General features: G+C 45.3%; 1 protein-coding gene across 4 annotated transcripts in view; it reads left to right on the top strand.

The window, feature by feature from the left end:
- QRICH2 (glutamine rich 2) overlaps positions 1-20,146 on the top strand; it is a 42,795-nt gene that overhangs the window by 5,263 nt on the left and 17,386 nt on the right. For 2 of the 4 annotated variants that reach the window (XM_088661588.1, XM_035099114.3), the window contains exons 2-12: positions 842-946; positions 1,942-2,013; positions 2,641-2,745; positions 7,774-9,217; positions 10,128-10,222; positions 11,875-11,972; positions 14,112-14,226; positions 15,682-15,930; positions 16,749-16,871; positions 18,335-18,409; positions 18,757-18,921. In XM_088661588.1, coding sequence (XP_088517714.1) covers positions 842-946; positions 1,942-2,013; positions 2,641-2,745; positions 7,774-9,217; positions 10,128-10,222; positions 11,875-11,972; positions 14,112-14,226; positions 15,682-15,930; positions 16,749-16,871; positions 18,335-18,409; positions 18,757-18,921 — 2,646 coding nt within the window. The remainder of the gene's footprint in view (positions 1-841; positions 947-1,941; positions 2,014-2,640; positions 2,746-7,773; positions 9,218-10,127; positions 10,223-11,874; positions 11,973-14,111; positions 14,227-15,681; positions 15,931-16,748; positions 16,872-18,334; positions 18,410-18,756; positions 18,922-20,146) is intronic. The other 2 variants (XM_088661589.1, XM_088661590.1) reach the window with 2 other exon arrangements.

The following is a 20,146-nucleotide window of genomic DNA, read 5'->3' as shown; positions in this document are numbered from 1 at the left end:
AGTGGCGCCCGCCCTGTGGAACGCCCTCCCATCAGATGTCAAAGAAAAAAAACAGCTACCAGATTTTTAGAAGACATCTGAAGGCAGCCCTGTTTAGGGAGGCTTTTAATCTTTAATCGATGATTTTATTCTTCTGTTAGAAGCCGCCCAGAGTGCCTGGGGAAACCCAGCCAGATGGGCGGGGTATAAATAATAAATTATTATTATCTTTTTTTAATGACTTGCCAGAGCAAAGCGCCGCCTTTCAGAAATCCCCCTGGACGTCAATTCCGCCTTTTAAATCCCAGATGTATGGCAGCCCTATTTTAGATGCCTAAGGTGCTCCTGTGCATCAGCACTCTTTCAAAGGCAATAATATCTAAATTTTAAGATAAAGAGTTGATATCTGCTTGAAGATACTGTAGTTGATTTTCTTATACTGAAGTTTAGAAAAGATTGTTGCCTCTGCAGAAAAGCGAATGGTTAAAACATATTGGGCATCAAAAATTGTTGGAGGTTCCCCCTTGCCCTTGCTCAATATATTCTATCCTACCACCTTGCAGTAGGTGGTGCGCTTTTGGGGGGGGCTATATTGATGCTGATCCCTCTTTTCCTCTTTTGGAAGTAGTTTATCCAGGGAAACAGCTCCTCTTCAGCATAGGCTGCTTAGAGTAAAGTGGGAGGGGGCTCTGTAAGACCTGAAAATAGGTTTCCTACGGCATGTCTTCTGTCTTTGGCAGTCAGAGACATTAGGAAACACATGGTAGCTTCTTGTCATTTGGAAATTATATTTAGGCTGATATTTAGAGGAGTCCATACATTCATTCCCGTCACTGATATTGTATCTCTTTTTGTATTCTAGGCCATGTCTTTGTTGCAGGATGTAATAGATGAGGCTGGCAAAATGAAGGAAGCCACAGCCAATTTAGAGGATGAAGTACAAAAAATCAAGGATCACTTAGCATTGGTAAACTAGTCCATGCCTCATTTCCTTCTATTTAACTACTTTTCCTGTTGGGTCCACCTAACCCCTCAGAGTTCATACTGATATGAAAGAAAGAAAGCTTGAATCACACACACATTATACCTATTTGTTTCTATAAGAGAAGAATGAATTGTATTTTCTTGTATATTTTTGACCAAGTGTTCAATAACTGCGGGTCTGCCACATATAAAGAAGGATGTGATTATGTCTAATTTAAAATGAGAAGGGTGTGAATGGATGCCATGACTCTTGATTTTTCTCCCAGTGAGTCTTACTTCCAGTATCAGAATTTAGCTGGTAGGAAAATTACCTCTGGGGAGAGAGGGCAGGAGGAAAGCAACACTGAGAGGATGAGAGGTTCAGCAGTCTGACCCACATGTTCAATGTGTTTGTCAAAGTGGAGCTTCCCTCCCATTTTTATATATGATTGGGGAGACCGACTGTTAAAGAAATGGGCTGATTGTCATTGTGTATTATTTGCCCCAGGCCTAGCCATAGGTCTGGAAATGTTGGAAGAAGCTGTTCTCAGCCTTGGCAATCCAAAACTCAACCTGGCATGTTCACAACAGGCACTGGGATGCTTTACTTACTATTGTGTATTTTTGAGCAATATTGAATATCCAAATGCATCCCTAGAGGCTATCCCATGAGAGCAATTCAGGTTTCTGGGCTGTGCTGTTGTTTCTTTGCTCTCTTGGAAACGTGATGTTTGCTCCTGTCCCCAAAGGCTTGTTGGGAGGAAAAATTGCCCCCTGAGCTATGCATTTGATGTGTACTGGGCAAGCATAAAGGTGCTTGTGTTTTATTTCCCCTGCAAGGCTTTTCCCCAGGTGCTCACCTCGTGTATTCTAAAAGTGTGGGGGAAACAAGTTCGCTTTTGCAGTGCTTCTTTTACAATATTAGAATGTGTTTGCACTCATACATTATTCCTGAGCAGCCTGGGGAAATCCTAAATTATCTTTTCCTTCATTTCACAGTTGGACCCCCGTGTATTTGACGATCGGCTAAATAGTTGCTTAAGCGATCAGATGAGTTTGGATCACGAAGTGGTATGTTCCCACACAGCTCCTCTACAGAACACCAGTCTCTATGCAGATAGCAATCTCTTCCTGCTGTGTGCTAGTTTTGCAGGGGATCAGATGTAAATTCAGTGTCCTATCTGATTCCCATGGTCAATATGCATCGGCAAATTCCGCCCACACTGGTCCCAAGCCCACTTCCCCACCCTGCCTGTTCCAGCACATCTGCAGTGTCAAACCAGCATACAGTATTCAATTTGTCCATAGAGGGGGGACCCAGCCACTCACTGGCATATGATTTGTTCATTTTCTGTACTCCCAGCTTTGTGCTAATGCATCAGATTCATAGCATCAGAAGCTGCCTTGAAGATGTGTCCTCACTGGTTAGTTCAAGCAGCACCTGCTAATCCCCATGTGTGTGTGTCTTGCAACATTCAGTACCTTCCCATCCTCGCCCTGTTGACACTTCTCCAAAAAGGGTTGTCCCATAGTTTGATGTACCCACTAGCTCTTCGCTGGTATGTATCCTAGTCATCTGATACCTCTCCACAGCCAGGGTTCCTAATGAAGAATAAATGAAGGTGGGTGCAATGGCCTCTTCCATGCTATTCATGGGGAATAAAGTGTGACCTCTTTAATGTTTTTGTTTGTCTGTAGAAAGACTTAGAGAAGAGGCTGAGCCTGTATCCTTCCCCAGAGGAGATGGTGCGGTGGGATGTTCTAGAGGACGTCCTTGTGAAAGGGAAGAGGAGCCCATCTCCCGTGAGTATGATTTGTCAGGCAAAATGGAGATTGGAGGATAAAAGGTTTGCACATGAATGTTTTCTTCATGAAAAATACCAAGACAATGCTTTATATGTTGAATCTCGTGTCCTATTAATCCCCTTCACTAAGACCTATATTATTGTGTTTTCTACGTACAATTTGTGCACCACAAAGCACATTTCTTCATCATCTTATGGCCAGTTCCAGGGGTGGGGGTAACATTTGCTGTTGTTTAGTCGTGTCCAACTCTTCGTGACCCCATGGACCATAGCACGCCAGGCACTCCTGTCTTGCACTGCCTCCCGCAGTTTGGTCAGACTCATGTTGGTAGCTTCGAGAACACTGTCCAACCATCTCGTCCTCTGTCGTCCCCTTCTCCTTGTGCCCTCCATCTTTCCCAACATCAGGGTCTTTTCCAGGAAGTCTTCTCTTCTCATGAGGTAGCCAAAATATTGGAGCCTCAGCTTCACAATCTGTCCTTCCAGTGAGCACTCAGGGCTGATTTCCTTAAGAATGGATAGGTTGATCTTCTTGCAGTCCATGGGACTCTTGAGTCTCCTCCAGCACCATAATTCAAAAGCATCAATTCTTCGGCGATCAGCCTTCTTTATGGTCCAGCTCTCACTTCCATACATCACTACTGGGAAAACCATAGCTTTAACTATATGGACCTTTGTTGGCAAGGTGATGGCCTCTGCTTTTTAAGATGTTGTCTAGGTTTGTCATTGCTTTTCTCTCAAGAAGCAGGCGTCTTTTAATTTCGTGACTGCTGTCACCATCGGCTGTGATCATGGAACCCAAGAAAGTAAAATCTCTCACTGCCTCCATTTCTTCCCCTTCTATTTGCCTGGAGGTGATGGGAGCAGTGGCCATGATCTTAGTTTTTTTGATGTTGAGCTTCAGACCGTATTTTGCGCTCTCCTCTTTCACCCTCATTAAAAGGTTCTTTAATTCCTCCTCACTTTCTGCCATCAAGGTTGTGTCATCAGCATATCTGAGGTTGTTGATATTTCTTCCGGCAATCTTAATTCCGGCTTGGGATTCATCCAGTCCAGCCTTTCACATGATTAATTCTGCATATAAGTTAAATAAGCAGGGAGACAATATACAGCCTTGTCGTACTCCTTTCCCAATTTTGAACCAATCAGTTATTCCATATCCAGTTCTAACTGTAGCTTCTTGTCCCACATAGAGATTTCTCAGGAGACCGGTGAGGTGATCAGGCACTCCCATTTCTTTAAGAGCCTGCCATAGTTTGCTGTGGTCGACACAGTCAAATGCTTTTGCATAGTCAATGAACGAGAAGTAGATGTTTTCTGGAACTCTCTAGCTTTCTCCATAATCCAGCACATGTTTGCAATTTGGTCTCTAGTTCCTCTGCCCCTTCGAAATCCAGCTTGCACTTCTGGGGGTAACATTTATTTTGTGCTAATTTTCAGTTGCTTCTGATCAGCCCAATATGGGACTTCGTTTTCTGCCTTTTGTATTTAATAAGCATGCAACAAAGTTGATGACAAGCTAGTGTATGGCTCACATAGATTGTTCTGGACCGTTCCATTGACCTCCAGTGCTTGCCATCTGTCTGGTCACTATCTTGGCAGATGCTGGATGAAGATACTACAGGGCTTTATTTGTACTGCCAGGACTCAGCCACAGCATCTGCCAGCAGCTCAGCTGCAGTTTCAAGCCCGGAATACAAAAAGTAAAGCTAAATGAAAGTGCCCTTAAGCCAGATGCAGAATGCATTTCCCTTGCTACTGAATAACTGCAGAGTATTTTCACACATCAGGAATATTGTTGGGCAGGGTGCAAGGAAAGCTTTCAGAACAGAAAGTGATGTTTCCAAACAGACTTGAGCCCCAACTTGAGCCTCTTTTAAAAAAAGAAACGAAGCACTAAATGCATGACATAAAAATGCCACTTTTTAAGCATAAAAATGGGCAGATACAGAGTGCTCTCATGAGGATGGAAATCACAAGGTAATCTAGCTACAAATGTTCAAAGTTTGGTCTTTCTGGACATTACCTGTTTTCCTGACAGGCATCACTAATCCATCCTGGTGACATCATCTCAGCCAGGCAGCCTGTTTGTCCATACATTTGCCCAGCATTCAGAAAGCTAATCGCACTTGCTGAAAAAATGGCAGATATTATACCCCAATATGGGTATTTTCTGTGAAGTTGGTAATTGCCTATTGGAAGGTGGCCATGTCATCGTTTTCTGGTGCATCATGATGAAGCCTGTATGCACATGGTTTTAAATTGCCTCTCAGTTTTTACTTACTTTGGGGGGGACAGTGTGGGAGGTGGAGGGTATCTCTGTTCTGTTTTCTTCGTAGGAGGTTGACTTTGCTTGTACTCTCCAGTGCTTGAGCACATGCCTCCTATACTTCTAAAACCTCAGAAACCAAATCATCTCCTTGAACAATGCTAGTTCTATCCCCTCCCCTTTGACTGCATCCCATGGCTGACATGAATGTGTGACTAAGAGGAGTGCTTTATTCTCCCACTGTCACCAAAGGAAGGGTAAGTGTTTAGAAAGGGTCCTATGTTAGAAGCACAAAGCTGTTTGCACAAGTTCATCTCCAGACATTTTTCTGCCTGAGGCAGAACAACAAACAATGCTTTCCCCCACTAGTCAAGGTCAGTATTTGTCTTTTGTATGTTTTTAGCCTGTAACCTGGAGCAAACAGTGATGGTACCAGGTGTGGGGAGAGCTTTTCTCAAATGGGGAGCCACCATTCTCATGAGGCCCATTCTCATGTTGCCGCCTGACCCTCTGCACCTCTCTTGTTGAAGGCACACAACAAAGTTTTTCTGATGATTGCTGTGTCCGGGTAGGTTCATGTGCAAAGAGGCAGTTCAGGAAGTATTGGAGTCCTTAGCTGCATAAGGCTTCATAGGCCAAAATCAACACTCGGCAAAATCAGAGTTGAGCCCAGAAACTAATTGGTAGCTAGTGTAGTCATGCACTAATTGGTGTTAAATGCTTAGGTCGTCTTGCCCCATGAAGAGTCTGATGAAGCGAACTCTAGTCCGTAAAAGCTTGTGCCATAATATATTTGTTAGTTATTAAGGTGTCACAAGGCTCTTTGTTGTTTTGATTTGCACTTGATTCTCCTGTGCATACTGCATTTCCTGGATGGGTATCTTGAAGAAAAATCTGTGTCCTGAGCATAATCGTGTTGCAGTGTTATAAAGACTATGCGAGTTTGTATTTCTTTCACTTGAGAGCAAAGGCATGCAGGAGTTTGAGAGAAGAAAAAGCAATTTAGCCCCTAAACAATAATGTGAGAACACATCAGGGCAATTGTATAGGCCACTGAAGAACATTTAAAACAGTGCAGCTCCAAAGCACCCATTTAGAATTGTCATAAGCATCATTAATTTCACATTTCCATAGAGTCACAGAGCAGCTAGTGTCCCATAAGGCTAGTTAGGGCAAAACTTGCATACATGTTAAATGCCTTCATTTGGATATATAGCCAGTTTCCACAAAATAATGAACTGTTGTAAAGTGGTATGATAGATTCATCACTGTAGATTATCTGTGCATGTGCAAAGTACAGATCTAAAAAAGATACCACTTCACTGTAGCATCTTTCCATGGCTTAATGATTGGTTTGAGGCCAGGCTTTGGGCTCTGGACTCAGCCGTTTCTGACCTCCAGACTTAAAAGAATTCAGTGAACAGCAAAATGAAATATTTAGGATTCCTGGCAAAGGTGCAATGGCAGTAATTCTAGAAAATCTACTGAGCTACTTGCTATCTTACCATTTGGGAAACTCAGCACTTGTTGGTCTATTCTGAAATGTGCAAAGAAATTGTTTCTGGCCAGTGTAATTCTTTGTTCTACATCAGAATCTCAATAGAAGGAAATCACTGCAGTGAAATATTCCCTCTTGGTTTCTATGTACTCTGATTCCATGAGTGAGTCTTTCCAGTCTCTCAGTCAACTTGGTATAATTGAGTGAAGCAGAGTGTTACTTTTCAGGCTGTTTCTATGTCTAAAAGCAAGCTGGTCTTCATGATGGAGAATTAGCTGTAAACCATGGGCTCCTGTTTTTTTCCCCTTTTTCTTATTAAGTGCAGGATCAGGTGTCAGTTTCTGCTTTTTGATCTGAACAGCAATAATATTTCAGGAACAAAAAGTAGTTCTGACTGAGTGTACGATGGTTATTATGCATTCCTGCATAATTTCCCTGTAAATATTGGACATAGGTAGCATAAGCTAAAGACTACAGAACCAGAGGATACAGGCCAGAGATTCAAGTATTTGAGGGAAAAGGAGTATTTTACTGGTTTATGCCACTCAATTCTGGTCCTTATTTTCAATACCAGCCTAGACCCCTTGGACATGGCAAGTAATAGTAATGAAAGGTTGCCTCTGAGCACATGCAGATTGTCTTCCTCTCATCACTGAGTTAACCACAAATAACTCCCATTGTGGGCAAAAGAGAAGCACTGAAGCTTATGAATGAAATTGCCCAGCTGCTGCTCCTGAACAAAGGAGGGTTTATGAGCTTTCCAGTAGTGACACCAGGGGCGGACTTGGATCATTCGAATTTCAGCAGTGCCTTGTGACACTTAGAATGTCATTTCATATCAAAGGCCTCCTAGATCTAAATCCAGTAATCTTACCTGTTGCACCACACTGTCCTTGGACATTTAGGAAACTTCAAAAGCCGTACCATTTCTTGTGGCCTTACCCAACCAAGGGCAATCCAGTCAACACCTCAAATTGTGCAGCATGTATTGTTAGTTTGAATTAAGGATGATCCAAAACCAGTTGACCTGCTTCCAAAGTGCCAACACCCTTAGATTTGCTGAGGGGTTGTGGCATGAGTGCTGGCCGCCATTTTGGATTTGCTCTGGCGCAGCCCTGAAGTTGAAGGTGGTGGTAGTGTTCCTGATGCACAGTGGGGATGAGTTATTGTGAAGTCAACTGCAAGATGTGAGATGCCTGCAATAATGCCCCGAGCTGAAGCCACCCCTGCTTTTGTCACTCCTCCCTATCTGTTTCTAGGTGACAAGTCCAGTCCAACACTCTCCAACTGATTCTACCACCTCTCCAGAAAGCAGAGTCACTCCTGGATCTCCAGGAACTTTGCCTGGCTCTCACAGAAGAGATGGAACACCGGCTGGTGCACCAGGGGCTCCAAGAAGTGCTCAAGCAGGCATTCCTGGGGCTCAGCCAGGGCAGCCTGGTGTTGCTGGCGCTCCAGGGGCCCAGCCAGGAGCTCCTGGGGCCCAGGGACCCTATCCCGGGGCACCCGGGGCTTATCCCGGAGCACCTGGAGCCCAAGTACCCTACCCTGGGGCACCCGGAGCCTATCCCGGAGCCCCTGGAGCCCAAGCACCCTACCCTGGGGCACCCGGGGCCTATCCCGGAGCACCTGGAGCCCAAGCACCCTACCCTGGGGCACCCGGGGCCTATCCTGGAGCCCCTGGAGCCCAAGCACCCTACCCTGGGGCACCCGGGGCCTATCCTGGAGCCCCTGGAGCCCAAGCACCCTACCCTGGGGCACCCGGGGCCTATCCCGGAGCCCCTGGAGCCCAAGCACCCTATCCCGGAGCACCTGGGGCCTATCCTGGAGCACCTGGGGCTTATCCTGGAGGCCTAGCTCCCTATCCTGGAGCACCCGGGGCCTATCCCGGAGCACCTGGGGCCTATCCTGGTGCACCTGGAGCCCAAGCACCCTATCCTGGAGCTCCTGGGGCTTATCCTGGGGCTCCTGGGGCTTATCCTGGGGCACCTGGAGCCCAGCCTGGGGCACCTGGAGCCCAGCCTGGGGCACCTGGAGCCCAGCCTGGGGCTCCTGGAGCCCAGCCTGGGGCACCTGGGGCCCAGCCTGGGGCACCTGGGGCCCAGCCAGGCGCACCTGGAGGCCAAGCAGCCTATCCTGGGGCACCTGGGGCTCAACCTGGAGCACCTGGGGCCCAGCCTGGCGCGCCTGGAGATGAAACGGCCTATCCTGGAGGCCTGGCGCCCTATGCTGGAGCCTATCCTGGAGTCCTTGGCGCCCAGCCTGGTGTTCCTGGAGTTCAAGAAGCCTTCACTGGAGGCCCCGTCATTCCATGGATACAAGCTGGATACCCCCCTCCATTCTATCCTGGTTCTCCTGATGCCCAAGGTGGATACCCTGGTCAGCCTGGGATTCTCTGGCCCAGTCCTCTTGGTGAGGCGGCTGGTGTGCAGCCTGGAATGCAGCTTGTATTGCCCCCGGGGCCTGTCCTTGGAGCTACACCTCCTGCATCTCCGCTGCTCTCTGCCCCAACCCCGATGCCACTGTCCGAGTCTGGCTCTACTTTGGCCCCAGCCCGCTACTCCGATACTGTGGATGCCCTCCGCTCTCTCGCTCAACTGACGGACATGTACTATGCTCTGCGAGACCAGATCGGTCTCCTAGATCAATTCAAGTGTGGCTACGCCGATCTCCGCAGGCTGCAAGACTTCCTCACAGATGCACGTATGTATCACGTGTGTACCGGTTTTCTGGGTTTCTGTTTTAAATGGCAAATCTCTGGAACCTGCTTCTGCAAATTTCCAACAGGTTGGGCTACTATTTTTTTCTGGGAAGGGAAATCTAAAAATGTAAGCCCACCCGAATGTTTGGAGGGTTGATTTGGGGGGGTAAAAGCTAACCAGGAGCATGCAACCTGTTGGACGTTTCCTGGCAGCATTTCTTGGGCAGTATGGCCAGTGATGATGGGCATAATGTCTGGAGGAATGAGCATGCTCAGTGGGCATACTGCAGGGGAAGCTAAATGGAGAAGCATTGAGTATCCTGGAAGGTAGCTTGGCTGGAATAGGAGCCTTCCATGTTTTAATTCCTACTTGTATACAGTCATACCTTGGTTCTCGAATGTAATCCATTCCAGAAGTCCATTCAACTTCCAAAAATGTTAGAAAACCAAGATGTTCGGCTTCCAAAAAACGTTCGCAAACTGGAACACTTCTGGGTTTGCAGTGTTTGGGAGCCAAAACGGATGAGTACCAAGGCATTCGAGAACCAAGCTACAACTGTATGTACTAACAGCGAACTTTCATTCTGTGAGTGCTGAATCTTATTTAACTAAACTGGCATCATCCACCCAGAAGAGGGAGCTGTAGGCTTGTTTGTGGGGAGAGGGGTGCCCTCCAAAGTTTGCAAAAAACAACAACAAAGAAAACCCACCAAAACACCAAAACAGTGTGCACTCATAATGTTCAGTGCACTTGGAATGGACCATCCCTAAAGAAGCGGGGGGAATGGGATGGACTATCCCTACAGAGGGCATGGCTGGTTGGCTGGAGCCCTGATTTGGGCACTACAGTGTTTTGTCACTTGATGGCTCACTTGTACATATTTATAATTCTACTGTGTTTTTGCTGGATAGTTTATCGGAACCTTGCTCTCATCCCACCTGATCTTCCTGAAAAGCTTGCTGCACTCCAGTCCATGGAAGAAGACATGAAAACCGAGAAAGAGAAGGTAGGGGAGTGTCAGGAAGAGAATATGCTGCCTTATTTGCAGCAATAATGTTTTCAATCAGGTTTTTCATATAAGAGGTAATTTGCCCAGTCCCAAGAAGCATCCTGTTCTTAGAAGCTATCAAAACATATTCAAAACATAAAGTTCATTGTATCAGCACTCAACCTTTAAAACGTTATGAATGGAATATATTTTGACCACCTTCTTAAACACCAAGGTGGGGGCTGGGGGACTTTCTTGAAGTTGCACAGTCAATTGGCCACCATTGACAAGACCCTACTACAGGCATCCCCAAACTCGGCCCTCCAGATGTTTTGGGACTACAACTCCTATCATCCCTAGCTAACAGGACCAGTGGTCAGAGTTGATGGGAATTGTAGTCCCAAAACATCTGGAGGGCCAAGTTTGGGGATGCCTGCCCTCCTACTTGAAACAAACTTCTCAGAAATCCAAGCCACTTAAATTGAAAGCTGAGATTTTGAGAACTGTAAGCTGGTCCGCATGCTATTTTAATGGCAGAACTTGTAGAAATGATTTTATATTTCTGATTTCCTGCAATTCATCATTTCTGAATTACAGTGATATTTGTTAGCTACAGGAGGTATCTGGTGCTCACAATTCCTACCATGGATGAGATCAGTGAGACTCACTTTAGTTGTTATTTTTCTGTGCTTCTGCAAACTGTGCAATTTAAAATAGAATGTGCACTAGCTGCTTGAAGCTCAGTGGAGTATTTGGGTGGTCCAAGTGTAGTTCCCCTGTCTGTCTGGGTCACAGTGACCACCTAACTTCACCAGGCTTAGTTTGATCCTGCATCCTGCTGTTGTCATTTCCTTGAGTCTCCTGCTGACCCTTGGTTAATTGCTCAGGGTCTAGTTTTGTTTGGCTGTAGCAGTAAACATGTGCTGAAAATAAATCTGTCTTCAGGATCGTTAAAGGGGATTGTTATTTAATTATAATTGCTCCCCTCCTTTTTTTCTGAATATGATGACAGTACTCCCAATGTCAAGCTCAAGCTTTCTATCTTTTTTTGTAATTCTTAGTTCCTTTAACAGGGGCATTCATCGCTCTACTATTTTCCCTTTACGTTAATATTGCTCATGATTTCCATTTAACAAACGTATAACCTTTTCAGTATCTTCACAATGTAGTCATATAGTTTACTTTTTGTTGCTGTTGTTGAGGTGTCTTTAAGGATCTTTAAAAGACGTGCTTGCTGTTTTATTTGAGATGCTATGGGTGGTGGTTAATCTTCAGCCTGATTTTGTGACTCTAAACTTGAAACTCAGCCAGTAGAACCCCCAACCATAGCTGCCAAGTTTTCCCTTTTCTCGCGAGGAAGCCTATTCAGCATAAGGGAAAATCCCTTAAAAAAAGGGATAACTTGGCAGCTATGCCCCCAACATGGTGAATCATGATGATGCTCCAGTTACCAATGAATCAGTTTAACATTCCTCATAGGAAGCACTTTCTTAATCTCTAGACTTGAACCTTAGCTCTGGTATATGTGGATGTAAACTATCTATTGTTTACAACATGGGGAGGTGAGGATGTGCCCCTTTATCCTAGGGACTTTCCATAAAAGAAAATTAGTGTTTCATGACCAAAGTTCTTCAAGGCTTTTGATCCCCCTACCCCAATTGTGATTCTAGTTAAACAAGATCCAGAATGTACTTGAAGGAGAGCTGGCAGAAACAGATGACAAACTGGAAGGAGCTGGTCAGATCAACATGCAGATAGGTTTTCTGAGGTAAATAAGTAGCCACTAGACTGCAGGAAGCCACCTAGTACGGTAGGCGAGTCCAGTCTCAGTCTTATCAGCTAAAACATTGGCATGTCAGGTTTGGTCACAACCAACTTAATTGTGGAGTTACGTAATTGTTTGCTGTACAGTGGAAAGCCAAAATGGGATCTTTACCAGTTAATAGTTCCATGGAAGTTGAGGGCTCTTTCTCAAGAGTGCAGCTGAGATAAGATGCCACAAAGAATTGTCCAGTGAAAAGAATTGCTCAGTGAAAATACGCTTTCTAGCATATACCCACTTTTTTTAAAAAAAAGAATTCAATTGACTTTTTTTCAATCATATTTTGGAATGTCATCGGTACTCCTTTCCCCCAGGCAGATTAAATAGAAAACTCTCTCTGTGGAGCAGCTTTCTCTGACCTGGTGCCCTCCAGATGTTTTGGACTATAACTTCCACTAGCCCCAGCTAAAATGGCCAATGATCAACTCCCAACAATGGGAGTCGTAGTCCAGCAACATCTGGAAAGCAGAAGGTTGGCAAAGTGGCTCCTTCGCTTTATAGCACCAATGTACACACAGAATAGATTTCAAACACAACCACCCAAACCCGTTAATTTGTAACATAGTTAGAAATTACTTAAAACATTTTTATGCTGCCATTATATATCAGTATTCTCAAAGCAGCATAGGCAACAGCAAAACAACTATAAAATGTGAGTGTGCAGAAATGAGTTTTGAGAGGTATTGTGACAAAGCCAAACTCTTAAAAGGTGTCAGTACACCATAGAAAGGTCTTGTATCCCCCAAATAAATCATGTGTGGGGAGATAGGGAGGTCTAAGCAGCTGATTAAGACTGGACCGGAGGCTTGGCAGAGGTCAGCATGGGAGCCCCTTTTCCAGTTCTGGCATTCCTCCTGTAAAAGCCGCACCATACATTTAAAGCACCAGTATACCACTTTAACCATCGTGGCAGGCTTCTCCCAAGGTATCATGGGAGTTGTAGTTTGCAAAGAGTGCTGTGAGTTTTGAGCATACCGGTACCCCTCACACAGCCACAGTTCCAGCACTCTCTTAATAAACGCCAGAGACCAGTATATGAGTGCTTGTGAGAAGATCACGGATGCTACTGGCATGCAGTCCCTCCAGTAATATGTCTCTGGGTGTGAGGAAGTGTGATATGATTTCATTGTTTTCGGGGCTTCCTTTGCTTTATTGACTGGCACCTTCTGAGGGCAGGAAGAATGATCACCTCACTTCACTCTGCCCCCACATGTAACTAGGATGACTCAGTTATGGTTTGGCAGTGTCTGCATCTATCCCTTGGGTGCCAGATAGGAAGGACTCAAATGATGGACTTGGTCCATATTGTTCCTCTGGCCAGGGGCTTAATTACAATTGTGTGGGAAATGGCTCCCATGCCTCTAGTTGTAAGTGTGAATGTGCTGAGGAGCCCAGCACTCATGGATCAGAATCTCTGAAAGAAGGAACACTGTGTAGATATATTGTGAGTCTTATAAATGGTGGATTCGCCGCGTTCTGAAATATGGAACATCCTTTATGTTTTATTGTACTCACAGTTTTTTCATGTTAATTTTAAAAAATATTAAAAGTTTTTCACTGCAATAAGATAGCAACTACGAAAACTACAAACAGAACAAGTAGAATATGGAGAGTGAACTCGCAGTTTTCTAAGGGACAATTGCCATAAGAAACACCTGGCATTCCTAGGAGACAGTTGTCATTTGTAAACCTTAGATAGAGATATTTTAAGCTCCACACCCCCAAACTTAAAGTTCTCTAATTCACAGCCGTGAAGGCCCCTGCAAGTGGTCTGTCTTCCTCAAATTGATTCTACATTTCTGGGAAAACGTAGCTATAAGTTGAATTGCCAGGATGATTTCACACATTGCTGGAGCATTTTGCAGTGCAATGTGACTTGTTTACAAATAAATATGCCAAAGCAAACCCCTACCCTGGAAAGCTGGCCAAGGAGGAGCATTTAGCGAGTTGATCTTGGTCTAGTTTCAGTTTACCCCAGAACTGTGTTGTGAGTGTTTCTGATTTCCTAGAGACACACACTCCAAGACTTACTTTTTCCTGTTTGGTGAGTAACTCCTCTTTATTGTTGTTGGCTTTGCGGTACAGAGCAACAGTGCAGGATATAGAGAAAGAGCTAAAGGAGCTCAGAGACAAGCAGGATACGGGGAAAGCCAAGCTGGAGCAGTCAGTGACCGACACTGCCATCTACCTGCAAGAACAGGTCAGCGAGTGAAATGTGAGGTCTTTCTTCCTGGCTGCCAAGAATCAGTCACATGGTTTCCCCTGGCCATTAGTTTGGTTTCAGGTCCCTTGCCTGTCAGATCTCCTCTTGAAACCTCTGCGCTTTGCAAGGGCTCTGTAGAGGTGGCTTTTTCACAGTGAGAAGAAAAGCACAAGACTTAGCTTTCTAAGGCAGGAGTCGGACAGGGCTTGGAAATTCTAGGAAAGAAGATTGGTCCAAGTTCTTCTGCTGACGCCTTAAGCTGACAGCCACCTTGTAGTTAGCCAGGAGGAGTAACAGTAAAGAGGGAGTAAGAATCCCTGCCCAGTGATCAGTTTGCCAGACAGGCTTCTTCAGGTTGCCCTGAAGAAGTACACTCCTAAAATTGTAACTTTCTTGTACCATCGGGTTCAGCTGTGTCATTGGGTTTGCTAATCAGGAGTTTGCAATGATGCTGTCCTTGATTTAATAAGCATGCCCTGCTGTGATGTTGGGAAGCCCACAACCCTAGGAACAGTTTTGATCTGATTTGGGAGGACTAATTCCACTTTTACAAGTAGATAGGTAGCTGAGAGTTCTCTGTGCTGGTTTAGGATATATGTCCCTGCAGGACCCCCACAGTTGGTACATGGACAGCTGCCTGTTTTTATTTTTAATGAAAAGCTCCCTTCCTAATCCTCCAGATAAGGGAGGCTGACTCAAGCTTTGGCCGCTTCTGCTCAATGAAACCTCCATCCCCGCCCCCCTTGGCAACCTGAGAGCTAAACCAGAGATTGCGCTAATTCAGGCATCCCCAAACTGCGGCCCTCCAGATGTTTTGGCCTACAACTCCCATGATCCCTAGCTAACAAGACCAGTGGTCGGGGAAGATGGGAATTGTAGTCCAAAACATCTGGAGGGCCGAAGTTTGGGGGTGCCTGCGCTAAATGCATTGGTTCAAATTGCAAGGGGGCCAGGACCAATTTTCATTGGACTGCAGACCGTGCAGAAGACTGGTTTAACTCTTACAAACTCCCATAGTCCTAACAAAAATCATTTTCACAAATCTTGCTTTAGCTCTGTGTGTGGAGGAGCTCCCACTGGCACCAATGAAAGCTTCCCTTCCGGAGTGAATGGAAACTTTGAGAATTTAGCAGACCATGCTTTCTAAAACTTCCACTCCATCTCTAGTCAGGAGCTCTAGAAACTTTATCTCTTAAGTAGCCACTGGAATTCTTGGCATTATGGTTGTGTTGCCAGACCCTGCTTGCTCCTCTTGCCTCTGCCTGAAAATAATGTAATAAATTGTTGTTGGTGTCCATCTGTCTTGAGAGACAATGGATTGTGCCAATTAGGGCAGCATGATATAGCAGCCGCCACTTGCACTTGACTCCAGTTCTGTGGAAGATAAGAAACATTTTGTCGTCTGACTCCCTTGTCTAAAGCTGGACTCCTCCTTCTCTCCCTTGCCCACAGTTAGACAAGCTTAGAGGTGTCATAGAGAACATGATGGCTTCCTCGTCCACTCTGCTGTCCATGAGCATGCCACCTACCCCGGAGCCTGGGGGGGCTCAGGTCCAGAGCACATGTGCAGCTTGCAGCTTAGATGTCAGTGAGAAGGTTAGCCAGCTGTTCAAGCGCTATGAGCAGCTGCAGGACTTGATTAACAACTTCATGTTAAGGCAGGCAGATGGCAAACTAGCCAAGAAACCCAAGCACCGCCAGGTAAGGCCAGCGCAACAACGTGACCTCAAGTTTCTAGGAGGAGGGCAGAGGGAGGACTTCAGGGGGCTCTGTGTGGATGCTGAGGCCTGATCTGAGACTTCGTGGCAAGGCCTGAAGAAGGCTCATTTTAGGAGTTACATGGTGGGAAGCTGCGGGACACTGAGGCTTAGAAGCAGAAGCTATGGGATCATAGAAGAGCTCTCCAAATTCATGATTCAACCTGCTGTCCTCAGATAGCATTATGTGTGCATCATTTATTATCCTGCCCATCCCTAGAGACCGGATCACTGAATCCCTCTCCCATCCTCCAAAGGGGGATAGATTCTTGTCCTAGGTAACATAAGCAAGGAATTAAGAAAGATTGAACAGGCCACCCTACCATAGATAATGGTTATGTACATGGCTTTTTGTGATTCTGTTTTCCTCATATGGCATCTTTTTGTTCTTTGTGCTCTGTAACAAAGTGCCAGGATTTGTGCTTCCTTTTGTATGCTAAAAGTGCATTAATATCAGCACCTAGGGGCAGACTGGAAGTATAGTGCAACATCAATGATAACTAGGGACAGGGGTGAGAACAACACACATGTTTCCATCCAGAGAGGAGACACATGCAAAGGCAGAATCCTCAGGCGTCTGCTCCTAAATACAAAGTTATTGCTTGATGATGTACGGTCATCTTCAGGCTGTAGTTCTGATTCAATGTAGATAAAATATGCATTGCACCAAAACAAAAGGGAATTAACACACTTGGGGAGGGATTTAACTAAGGAGACCCATGTCAATGTTGGCTTTCATTACTTTGTTGCCTTTGCAACCAGGATGAAGAGATGCTCAACCAGATCCAAAGCACCATCCTGCAAGTTCAGGATGACTGTGAGAAGCTGAACGCCACCGCAGGCACTCTTGTAGAAGATCATCGCCAGAAGCAGAAGGAGATCAGTGTAGGTGATCTTGACGCCAGGTTAGAGGGTCAAATGACATGGGACATTCCCAATGTTGTTGCTGAGGCCATGAGACTATAGCGGTGGCAGCAGTACTGGATATCCAGCTGGGTTTGTTGGCATTTTGTCCAAGCAGCTACAAATCAATCATTACCAGCAAATCACCATTTACAGCAAATGTGCCAACATTTGGTACTGGGGGGGGGGGGCAGCCTGTTCTCCAGGGACCATCATGTTCCCTGCCACCCAGACCCCTCATGGGAGAACAAGCTGTATAATAAACCACCAAGTAGCTGCCAGCCAGATTGTCCAAAGGAGAACTGTGATGCTAAGAAGTGCATTATATTGGCTCCTTGCTGCTGTTGAAAACAACTTCGTTTGTTCATACAAGTGGGTAAAAGTTCTTACCCACTTGTAAGAAAAAACTGGAGAGCCAGTGTGGTGTAGTGGTTAAGAGCGGTAGACTCATAATCTGGGGAACTGGGTTCACGTCTCCGCTCCTCCACATGCAGCTGCTGGGTGACCTTGGGCTAGTCACACTTCTCTGAAGTCTCTCAGCCCCACTCACCTCACAGAGTGTTTGTTGTAGGGGAGGAAGGGAAAGGAGAATGTTAGCCACTTTGAGATTCGTTCGGGTAGTGATAAAGCGGGATATCAAATCCAACCACCACCACCTCCTCCTCTTCTTCTTCTTCTTCTTCTTCTTCTTCTTCTTCTTCTTCTTCTTCTTCTTCTTCTTCTTCTTCTTCTTCTTCTTCTTCTTCTTCTTCTTCTTCTTCTTCTTCTTCTTCTTCTTCTTCTTCTTCTTCTTCTTCTTCTTCTTCTTCTTCTTCTTCTTCTTCTTCCTGATCTTCACTAAACTTTGGTAGGGTTGCCAGGGGCCCCATAAAATCACCCTGTTGCCCTCCTTAGCAAGTTGGCATCCTCCCACCCCCGCTCTGCCCCCAGTATCGATTCCCAAAATGTTGAGCTAGTTGACCTAAAGCATGCTTTGTCAATACACTAGCTTACAGTCTGTTATCAAAACAAAATAAAAAAATTCCTTCCAGTAGCACCTTAGAGACCAACTAAGTTTGTCATTGGTATGAACTTTCATGTGCATGCACACTTCTGTTATCAGTATCACTCATGAGGTAGAAGCACAAGATGCCTCACTCTGGAATGAGAGTTGGGTGATTTGCAGTATTTGGACGCAATGAGATCTTGCAGAACATGTGCTAGTAAATGAATATATATAAAAAATTTTAAATAAAAGTGTAGTGGGAATGAAGAACTCTCTAGCTTTCCAGATGATGTTGGACAAACAACTCCCTTCATCCCTGATCATAGGCGAAGCTGCCTGGGACTGATGGGAGATGAAGTTGGAAACATCTGAAGGGCACCAGATTCCTCTGCCCTGCTGAGTGGGAATGCGAGTCTCTGGGGTAACCACATTTGATTATTTTGCTTTGTGCTCTTTGCAGATGTTGTTCAAGTCCCTGGAGAGACTAGAAAACGTAAAAGCGGACAAAGACAACCTAGCGATGGAAATCGATGTGGTGAGGAGTTGTACTTGATAACACACCACATGGGTTCTCCCATGTGCATCAAGCCATGGTTGGGTGCTCCTACATAAGCTCTGCTTGCAGAGGGAGCTAGGATGTGAAGTAGCTGGGGGCCTGGATTCTGCTCCCAGCTCTGCAGCCAACCTGCAGTGCAGTCATTAGCAGTTTGCATCCTCTTTCTCGAGTTCAACGTGGATTCTGGCGCTTGCCATCCTTATAGATTGGTGGGAGATGCTCTCTGGACATTCACACTCAGAACTACTGACGGGAAGGGCGGGGGTGTTCTTTGCGATACAGATCCGACCAAAGATATGCTCCCATCTTTCCCCCGACTTTTCCAGAAAGCAGATAAGGCTGCCCTTGCTGCGAAGGTCAGCCGTAGCCAGTTCGATGCCACCACGGAGCAGTTGCATAAGATGATGCAGGAGCTGTTGAACAAGATGGCTGGGCAAGAACAAGATTGGCAGAAGATGCTTGACAAACTCTTGATTGAAATGGACTCCAAGGTAAGCAAGGCTCTCACCTTGCCCATGACTCACAGCCAGGCCAATGAGGGCATCCCTAATTGACGAGAGCTTCCCATGTTTGCGGTTCAGTGCTGTGGAATGTGGCTGGGAGTATCCAGTGACTCATGCAGAAGCACATCCCTTTCTGCCCTGTTCCCAACACTTACTGTAAGTGCTCATGCTGGTGAGCCAGCCATGCATGTCTCATTGCTCATGCTAGTCCCTGCCAATCAGGTGAGCCAGGGTAGGCTGAAGGGTAGGAATACACATGATTCCTGCCTTTAAATACTGGCTTCCAGTTTGTTTCTGGACACAATTTGAAATGCCAGCTTCTACCAGTAAATCTCTATGAACAGGATGTCTGAAGTAGGGATGGACAGGCCAGTCTAATTGCCAACCAATGTGTGTTTTACATGTGTTTCCTTGTGGGTCCCATTCTATCCCATTTCTGCATCAATCTTTTTAATGCATATTTTTTAAAATGTTTTCCCCCTGTTTAATGTGTTTGATCAGATAAAATACATATTTGGGTATGAACTTTGTCCTTAAATACACATTTTTAATGCATTTTAGTATTTTTATTCTCTTTTACCTGAGAACTATATTGCAAAAATAATAAGGGTGCAAAAAGTGGAGGATAATTGTGTTCTAATCTGCTGTCCAGGAATGCACATCAGACCAGGTCACTTGAAAATGAAAGGCCAAATGAAATAGTTGGCCATCCCTAGGCCGAAGGCAGGCCTTCTCCTATAGAAACCTGCCTGTTCATACCAATTGTCATCTGAGGCTCTTCTCTGCTAACCTGCCTTCAGAACCTGCACCTTTACCTTCTTTTCCTTTTAAGTTTCTTTTAATTTAAACATACAAAACGTATCAATATTTCCATTTTTTTACACACCATACAATTATCTGAAATGTTCTAACTCACTCCCTCTCTAAAACAATACTGTGTAAGTTAATATGCGTATTTGTATGCTAATATCGCCATCCAGCCATTAATTATTTAATATAGCTTTCATGGTCTTTCATATTGTTTTCAAGGTATCTCATTTCGGCAGGGAGAAAGCATTAAATAGCCCTCAGTTAAATCTTTGCTTCATTTAATTGGTAAAGGGGGAACAAAATATTTCAATTTGTTGTTCTCTCTGTCTCCCCCCCCCCCAATGCCCATCACAGGGTCTACCCTGTGGTGGCACCTCACCTTTTGAAACGCTCCACCGGGGTA

Source organism: Zootoca vivipara, chromosome 2 (assembly GCF_965207765.1).
Source record: "Zootoca vivipara chromosome 2, rZooViv2.hap1.1, whole genome shotgun sequence".
Classification (NCBI taxonomy): domain Eukaryota; kingdom Metazoa; phylum Chordata; class Lepidosauria; order Squamata; family Lacertidae; genus Zootoca; species Zootoca vivipara.
This window is presented reverse-complemented; position numbering and strand designations above follow the sequence as displayed.